The 9,347-nt window shown below is 35.3% G+C and overlaps 1 protein-coding gene across 1 annotated transcript; it reads left to right on the top strand.

Annotated features, from left to right (window-relative positions):
- Positions 1–877: 877 nt before the first annotated feature.
- Positions 878–7,929, top strand: LOC143582231 (plastidial pyruvate kinase 2-like). The gene is made up of 12 exons (XM_077064845.1): positions 878–1,103; positions 1,318–1,611; positions 1,677–1,842; positions 1,936–2,070; positions 2,161–2,271; positions 2,360–2,448; positions 5,168–5,230; positions 5,342–5,517; positions 6,531–6,633; positions 6,730–6,878; positions 6,968–7,076; positions 7,775–7,929. Exons 1-12 carry the CDS (start codon positions 906–908, stop codon positions 7,880–7,882), a joined length of 1,701 nt encoding a protein of 566 aa, XP_076920960.1. The 5' UTR covers positions 878–905; the 3' UTR covers positions 7,883–7,929.
- Positions 7,930–9,347: the final 1,418 nt, after the last annotated feature.

The raw sequence follows: 9,347 nt of genomic DNA on the forward strand, positions 1-9,347 counted from the left end.
TGTCAAGTTTATGTAACTTTATTAAGAATGAATAGTAGAGAAATACTTATTTTAGATAAGCAAGGTAAAGTTACAAACAAAACAACAATTGTTGTTTATAAGGAAATATTTGGTAGTTTATAAAGATTACGTTATAAAGTTTTAAATTTTTTTTGTAAACATTCTACTATGTAATGTAATATTTGTAAGTTTATGTCTTTTAATTTTATGTTTTTGTTTAAATTTGAACCTGCATTTATAAATCATGTTGCTATCTCAAAAAACAAAGAGAAAATATACTATCGTTTGAAATTATATATGTTTTTAATTGACGGTTTATATATATATATATATGCATATTTGTTTAATACATGAATGAATAACCAAAATTTTCATTTACATTATATTTCCACCAAAACACACTCAATAAATACACACGTGACTTTTTAAAATAAACAAATAGTTATAAATATCATTTTCATAGTGTTAGGTTACAACTATAACCATGTTTTTTAATCATTCTTAGTTCTTACCACACCATAAAAATCTATTTTCCAACCAGGGATGCCCCTATAACAATTTTAAATAATTTAGTATTCATGTCACAACAAAATAAACTAACTTATTATTATTGTTATTATTATTATTATTATTAAAATAATAAATTTGAAATAAAATATTAAGCGGATCCCTCCATCAACAACTACTACTACTTGGTCACTGAAGTCGTGCTACCTCCTTTTCGATACAACCGAAGTTGCAGCCTCCTCCAATATCAGCATCGCCTTCAAACTATAATAAATAACTGTATTATTATTATTATTATTATCTCAACCTCCAATTATTACATAATAATAACAATAATAATCACCTCACCTTGTTATTGTTTTTAATTTCAGGTTGATTTTGTATTTTCAAAACTATCAATGGCGCAAGTGGCTGCTTCAAGGTTGACGCACAGTTCTTTTTCTTCCGGATCGTTAAAAATCCAGACTGAGAAGATCAAACCTAGTAGCTTCGGTTCTAAAGTTGTGACTAGTGATAATGAACGCAACAGTTTTCGTGTAACCGCACGGAGACAGGAGCTCGAAGTCATTCCCGTTACACCGGAAGACGTCCCCAAGGTTTTAAATCTCTATTTCTTGTTGTTACTAGTTTATGATAGCCATTGTTATTCGGTTAGGCTTATTCCGTTTTCAATTGTTTTTTCCCCTACCAAATAAATCTGCCTCTAACCCAATCAAATTCAACCAATTATTTACTTCTAATATCGCTCGGTTGGTTTATTCGCTTTTGAATTGTTTCTTAACCAATTGCTGATTTTGGGTGATTGACCAGATTCAGATTGCGGTACCCAATTATGAATCACCGGAAGTGTTGCAGCATAGTGACAGGTCGGTAGGCATGTGGTTGAGGCCGTTGGTGAAGCGTAAGACAAAGGTTGTTTGCACTATAGGTCCGTCCACAAACTCTAAGGAAATGATATGGAAACTGGCTGAAGCTGGGATGAATGTAGCAAGGCTAAACATGTCACATGGAGATCACGCCTCTCATCAGAAAGTGATTGACCTTGTTAAGGAATACAATGATCAATCTAAAGATAATGTTATTGCAATTATGCTCGACACAAAGGTAGAAAATATTTTTTATGTTAATTTTTTGTTCAAAAGAAATTGTTAATCTGTGTTGTTTGACAGGGGCCTGAAGTCAGGAGTGGGGACTTGCCTCAGCCCGTTAACTTAGTAAGTGGCCAGGAATTCACTTTCACCATTAAAAGAGGGGTTGGTACATCAGACTTTGTAAGTGTTAACTATGATGATTTTGTGAATGATGTGGAAGCCGGTGACATGCTTCTAGTTGATGGTATGTTATAACTTAACAACTTACAATAACCTTTTACTTCATACCAGTAATAAAAGAAATTGTAACGTCTTGCAAACTATTGTGTTCCTTTAGGTGGTATGATGTCATTGTTGGTGAAATCCAAGACTGAGGATTCAGTGAAATGTGAAGTTGTAGATGGTGGTGAGCTCAAATCGAGACGTCACTTGAATGTTAGAGGAAAAAGTGCAACTTTGCCATCTATCACTGGTTCGACTCAGCAATCATAATCTTTATTATCACTAAAGTTTGGATTTTAAATGGGCATAATGATTAATCATGAATATTATTCTGCAACAGAAAAGGATTGGGATGATATCAAATTTGGAGTAGACAATGAAGTTGATTTTTATGCAGTCTCCTTTGTTAAAGATGCAGAAGTCATCCATGAGTTAAAGAATTACCTCAAAAGTAAGAATATTAATTCCAAGATTTAGGAGTCACGTATATATGTCTTATCAATTTGAACTTCATTGCAATCTTGTTACTCTTTTTGCAGGCTGTGGTGCAAATATCCAAGTCATTCCAAAAATTGAAAGTGCGGACTCTATACCGAACTTACATTCAATTATCACAGCATCTGATGGGGTAAATTTGTTTCTGTACCATTTTTGCTACATTTCATATTTTGCTGACTCATATCACCTTAGGTTTGTGCTGATAGTGAAAAGTTTATATATTTGGTTGCAATTGATACCAATGCCTGAAGTTTTAAGTTTTTGAAGACTATGACATGGATGATGTGTGAAGTTTTGTATTTCAAAATTTCAAGGCAATTCAAATCCTTCAATTATTGCCTATTTAATTTGCATTCTATTGTGGAAGTGATTTTTGAGTTAAAGTTTCTGCAATTAGACGTGTAAACAAACCCAACATTCAGTGAACCATTCTGCGGGAAACCATTTTTATCCATCTAATTTAACGAAAAAGAGTGATTGAGTGATTGAGGTTAGACTTAGACGGGAAACTCAGGTTACAGTGAACCAATTTGGCTTCATGCTGGGGCGTTCCGCCACAGAGGCAATACACCTTATAAGAAGATTAATGGAAAAGTATAGGGAGAAGAAGCGTGACATGCATATGGTCTTTATTGACCTAGAAAAGGCCTACGACAGTGTGCCACGACAAGTGCTTTGGGAGTGCTTGGAGGGTAGAGGAATACCGAGGAAATTTATAGAGATAATTATGGATATGTATACCAGGAGTGCAACAACTGTCCGTGCGCCCGTGGGGGATACTGATTTCTTCCCCGTAGAGGTAGGTCTCCATCAGGGGTCAGCGTTGAGTCCGTTTCTTTTTGCAGTAGTCTTGGATGAGTTGTCAAAGTCGATTCAGGTCTTTATTGACCTAGAAAAGGCCTACGACAGTGTGCCACGACAAGTGCTTTGGGAGTACTTGGAGGGTAGAGGAATACCGAGGAAATATATAGAGATAATTATGGATATGTATACCAGGAGTGTAACAACTGTCCGTGCGCCCGTGGGGGATACTGATTTCTTCCCCGTAGAGGTAGGTCTCCATCAGGGGTCAGCGTTGAGTCCGTTTCTTTTTGCAGTAGTCTTGAATGAGTTGTCAAAGTCGATTCAGGGGGCGCTTCTGTGGTGCATGATGTTCGCAGACGATATTGTCTTAATTGATGAGAGAAAACGAGATCTAAACATGAGGCTAGAGGAGTGGCGAACAACCTTAGAGACAAAAGGTTTAAGAATTAGTCGCTCTAAGACGGAGTACCTACACTGTGATTTTGGTGGGGTAAATGACAATGAAGACGCACAGATCACCATTGAAGGGCAATTGGTTCCGCAGGTAACGAAGTTCAAGTATCTAGGATCATTTGTTCAGAGCAACGGGGAATTAGACAGTGATGTGACCCATCGAGTTCAGGTAGGATGGTGTAGATGGAAAGCAGCCACAGGTATATTGTGCGACAAGAATTTCCCAACTAAACTAAAGGGAAAATTTTATAGGGTCGCAGTTAGACCTGCAATGCTATATGGAACAGATTGCTTGGCCATCAAGAAGGCAAAGGTGCGGAAAATGGAGGTAGCAGAAATGAGAATGCTACGCTGGATGTGTGGGCACACAAGGTTAAACCAAATAAGAAACATTGTGTTTCGGGAGAGATTAGGGGTAGCGAACATATCGGACAAGATAAGAGAGTGGAGATTGAGATGGTTTGGACATGTGAAGAGAAGACATACGACGAATCCTGTTAGATCCGTAGAAAACATTACTATAGAGGGGAGGAGGGGTAGAGGACGGCCTAAATCGACTTGGGATGAGAAGATTAGATATGATCTCAGAGGACATGGTTGAGGATAGGAATTTTTGGAGAAGTAGAATTAAAGTTAACGATTTTTAGGGAGTAATGAACACTTTAGGGCGTCTATTTACCTTACTCTGGTCACACACAATAATGGTGTTTTCTTCCCATATACATATTATTATTATTATTATTATTATTTACTGTTGGACTTTGATTTCCATATATTGCCCCATACATATGTATTCTAGAGATGAGGGTCTCTCTGGAAGCCACCTCTTTATCCATATGGATAGAGGTACGGTGTGCCTACATCCCACCCTCCCCAGACCCTACTTATAGCTTTGCTGTTGGTGGGATTTCACTGGGTATGATTGATTGATTGATAATTTAACGAAAAAACAAAGATGAACACATGTCCTGCTTGTTCATTTACATTCATGAACGTTCGTTTAAGTTCATTCGTTTATGTATGTTCATTCATATGCTTTCATTTATACCCGTTTACTTATGTACGTTCTTCTAAATATTCATTTAAGTTTATTTATCACTAAAGTTAATTTAAAATCAATTGGAATTTCATATTTAAGACCTTTATTATATATCTTTGTTTACTCTTAAATGTAGATTTAACGATCATGGTATTTTATACTTTAAATTTGGAAATACATTTACTTTTAGTAGGAATCCGTTCATTTATCGTTTGTGTTTGTACATGTTCATTTGTGCTTGTTTGTGTTCGTGAAACGTCCATTTAGAATATTACCAAACAGACATGAGCACATTCGTTTTCTTAACAAATGGACATGAACAAGAAAATCCATCCGTTTAAGTGTTCATTCGTTTGTTCGGTTAAAATTAAACGAACGAACACGAACAAGCCATGTTTGTGTTTGTTCAGTTCATTTACATACCTACCTGCAATCAAGTCTTTGGTCAACCTTGGTTATTACTGCATTCAAGACGGTTGATCAATTTAGTTAACTAAACGAATGCACACGAATGGGCCCCACTAATGTTGCTGACTCACTTCACTTTTATCAGGCGATGGTTGCAAGAGGAGATCTTGGTGCAGAGCTGCCTATTGAAGAGGTTCCACTGTTGCAGGTATTTTTTTTTTGGTGATTGATATATTTTTCAAAGAAGAATATTATTAAATATCAAGTCTTTCATTAACTAATATTGGTCAACTATTCTGAATGTAATTTGTTTGACCAGGAAGAGATAATTAGAACATGCAGAAGTATGGGAAAAGCAGTTATAGTTGCAACAAACATGCTTGAAAGCATGATAGTTCATCCAACACCAACCCGAGCCGAAGTATCTGACATTGCTATTGCTGTTAGAGAGGGCGCTGATGCAGTCATGCTCTCTGGAGAAACAGCTCATGGAAAGTAAGACTTTGACTTTTCTCTCAATGTTGACTTTGACTTTTCTCAACATTTCTTATCGCCTAAATTTATCAAGATAAAATGTACACAAGTTAGTTTTGGTTGGGTCATATTTAATTATTAATCTATAATGGGTCAAATGGGGTGATACATAAAAATAATTAGGGAAATGAGTCCAATACATCTAAATACGTGTAAGCCTGTAAACGAACCGAATGTTTAGTGTGAACAGTTTGTGAAGCGTTCGACAAGATGTTCATTTATTTAATTAACGAACAGACATGAACCCAGTGTTTTTTTCTTCATTTAGTTAAAACGAACGAACGTGAACACATGTCTCGTTCGTTACATTTATGTTCAGGAATGTTTTTTTATATTCATTTATTTAATAAGTGAACATGCATGAACATTTATTTTGTTCATGTTGTTAAACGAACGAACAGGAACAGATGTCTCGTTCGTTCATTATGTTCGAGAATGCTCGTTTACGTTCATTCATTTATGTTTGTTTATCTTCGCTCATTTAGTCGTTTACGCCAATTATTTACATCATAATCTAAATTTTTAGGTCCATTACAATTTGGTCTAGTTTTATCTAGGCTCAACATATTTATGTTCATGTTTACTTTTTTATTTCTACTCTATTAGTTATGTTTGTTTCTCCACATTCAGCTATGTTCATCTACGCTTGTGAACTGTTTGTTTATATTATTAACGAGTGGACATAAACAAACACAAACATACTCATTTTTTAAAGAACAGAAACGAACAAGAAACCCTTGTTTGTTTAATTGTTCGTGTTTGCTCGTTTGTTCTGTTAATGTTAAATGAATGACATGCTCGGCGCGAAAAGTGTGTTTTTAGTAATAAAACCTCTCAAATCACTTTATTCAAAAAAGTGAACTACTGTTTACAAAATATAATGTTCTTATCCTAGTTTGACACACACTAATACGCAAAAGTACCCGTTTTGAACGGTTACAAAAAGGTCCTGACTTAATCTCTTACGGATGTAGGTTTCCTTTAAAAGCTGTTAAAGTAATGCACACGGTGTCATTGCGAACCGAAGCAAGCATAACGGGTAGTGTCACACCCGCTAATCTTGGTCAAGCCTTTAAGGTGGGTGTATAGCTGTATATCCTATTTTCAGATATTATTTAATCTTTATTAAATTTTTAACTTTCTAACATGTGTTTTTAATCATGTTTTCTGCAGAACCATATGAGTGAAATGTTTGCATATCATGCCACATCAATGTCCAACACTCTTGGAACCTCACTCGTTGTGTTTACTAGGAGCGGTTTCATGGCTATTTTATTGAGTCATTATCGACCCACTGGCACCATATTTGCCTTCACAAATTCGTAAGCCCGTGAATCTGTTTGAAATAAATTTATTATTTTTCTTGGATATAGTGTTATTTTAATAACATTTGATCATACTTACGATGCAGGAAACGTGTTCAACAGAAGTTAGCTTTGTATCAAGGAGTTTGTCCCATTTATATGGAGTTCTCTGATGATGCTGATGAAACCTTTGAAAAGGCTCTTGGTACCTTGAAGGTGAGATCTTTAATATTGTATACTATTTATTTGCATTATTGTAGAATTAGTTTGTTGTATGCATAAAAGATACACTTTGGTGACTTTCTATTCATTAGAGATAAAAACACAAACGAAATTGACCCGTTGATATTAAAGTTTAAAATGGCATCAGATTCTTTTAAAAAAAAAGAAAGTGAGTAAATTTAATGGAACACGCAAGCAACTTGGTTATTATTGGGTGATAACATAGTTGTCAATAGCGGTGATAGCGGGCGCTATAGCGCGCTATGTAGCGATGCGGCTATTGTCCGCTATATACAAAATATCGGTCATTTAGCGTGATTATAGCGGTATTTAGGGTTTTTTTTTTATTTTTATTTTATTTTTTAATATAAAAAATTGTAGAAACCTATTTTTAAGGCTTGTTTATCGACCAAACAGCTGCACCTTCCACAAGTTCCACCGTAAAAGCTTATTTTGTGAAAATAAAGCCTAATTATTTGCTTAAAAATTTTCTACTCCTTTATCGCTAAATATGAAATAGCGGTCGCTATTTACCGCTATTCGCTATGTAGCATATAGGTGACCCGTCGCTATTTACCGCTATTCGCTATTGACAACTATGGGTGATAATAATTAGAAAAGAACAGCACAGTAACCATCATACAATATCTTCCTTTTTAATTTTATTGTAAAATTTTTTTTGGCATCTGCAGACACAAGGGATGGTGAAAGAAGGTGAAGAGGTAGCTCTTGTTCAAAGCGGCAGGCAGCCGATCTGGCGGTTCCAATCGACACATAATATTCAGGTCAGGAAGGTGTAAACCCTAAAGCTGAGTGAACAAGACTTATGGTTGAACATGATATTTTTTATTAATTTTTTTGTCCTGTATTATGCCAAGAACCCGAATTATGTTGAATGATTGATTATGTAGGCAATATGTACCAAATAACGAATTCTGATGTTTAACTAGGGCGTGTTCACAAGACTTGTATTACCTCTGTCCCAAAATAAGTTTTCACCAGATAAAAGAGACTGCACGGTTTTAAGATCGTGCAATTAGTACAGATTAATGATAAAATGCGTTCAGTGTAAAACATGAATGTCAGATTTTATGGTAAGTCTGTGTTCACCATTAACATCAAACCAGTACAAAGACCCTACAAATAACTTTATTTTTTTAAGGTACGTTTGTTTATTACAAGGACGGTTTTTATTAGTAATGACTAACCAAATTAACTAACCTGTAGAGGTGGTTGATCAGTAACCCCCTTTCATTGTACTTAAGCTGGTAAATCATATCGTTGCTGTCTACATTTTGATCATAACATGGTCACTGGTTTGGATTAATTTATTCCCTAAACCTCTAACCCCATGGAACTGGATCATAAAGACTCTTAGAAAAATCACTCTACTAAATATTGTGTAAACGAGTTGAACGTTGTACTACCTTCAAGAAATATATGTGCGAATATATCAACAATACAGAAGACACCAATAGGATAGGGCTGTTTGTATGTCGAAAGTCCACGCCAACATAAAACTGTTGTGTAATCATAAGAAGAGGTACAAGCCAGCGATTTTAACGTGACAAACGGGTAGCGTTGTACATAATTATACGATAATCAATAGTTATTTTAACGTTTGGCACTTTGGGTTCTGCTTTCCTGGTTGATCAAATCTTGTCCGTTGGTTTTTTTTGGAGGAAAAAAAAACATTCGCAGAAGACACTTTTGATATCAAAGCCAGGTTTCGATCCTGGGACCTGTAGGTTATGGGCCGACCACGCTTCCGCTGCGCCACTTTGATTTGTTGGTTTAAGTTACAAACCAGTTTTTAATAATTTGATACGGTATGCAACTATAAAACAGAAAAGATATTGTGATCACATATTTTAAGAGATTTAACAATAAAGGCTGGTGTATATCGTTTAAAACTGTCTATTCAAGAATAAAGCTAGTTTAGACGGGCTCGATTTTATTAATAATAAAGGCTACAAAGAAGCTTCTTGTTTTGCTTCTCATCTTTCTAAGGTTGTTAGGTTATAGTTTTTATGCCATGTCTAAACGATGTTTATAAACTAGTTGTATCTTGGAAAGGAGATATGAGCTTAATTTCATCGATTGGATTGGGTTAGTACTCTTTTTGTTTGTGATAAAAATTCCTACTCATCATTTGAACCATCTTAAACCTATGCCACTTAGATGTTCAAACCTAGAAGTTGACTATTTTCAGTGTGCCAAATATTTTTAGTCGAGCTAGTTCGGGTCATCGTATTGGATGTCGTG

The sequence above is a fragment of the Bidens hawaiensis genome, unplaced genomic scaffold (genome assembly GCF_021521415.1).
Source record: "Bidens hawaiensis isolate Kalapana, Puna unplaced genomic scaffold, B.hawaiensis_p1.1 tig00031504_1, whole genome shotgun sequence".
Lineage (NCBI taxonomy): Eukaryota > Viridiplantae > Streptophyta > Magnoliopsida > Asterales > Asteraceae > Bidens > Bidens hawaiensis.

What these genes read in the sequence shown, in the direction of transcription:
- LOC143582231 (XM_077064845.1), top strand. Translation starts at nt 906, where the DNA reads ATGGCGCAAGTGGCTGCTTCAAGGTTGACGCACAGTTCTTTTTCTTCC. An exon ending in AACTTTGCCATCTATCACTG is followed by an intron (nt 2,071 to 2,160) that starts GTTCGACTCAGC and finishes ATTCTGCAACAG; the next exon opens with AAAAGGATTGGGATGATATC. An exon ending in GTTAAAGAATTACCTCAAAA is followed by an intron (nt 2,272 to 2,359) that starts GTAAGAATATTA and finishes CTCTTTTTGCAG; the next exon opens with GCTGTGGTGCAAATATCCAA.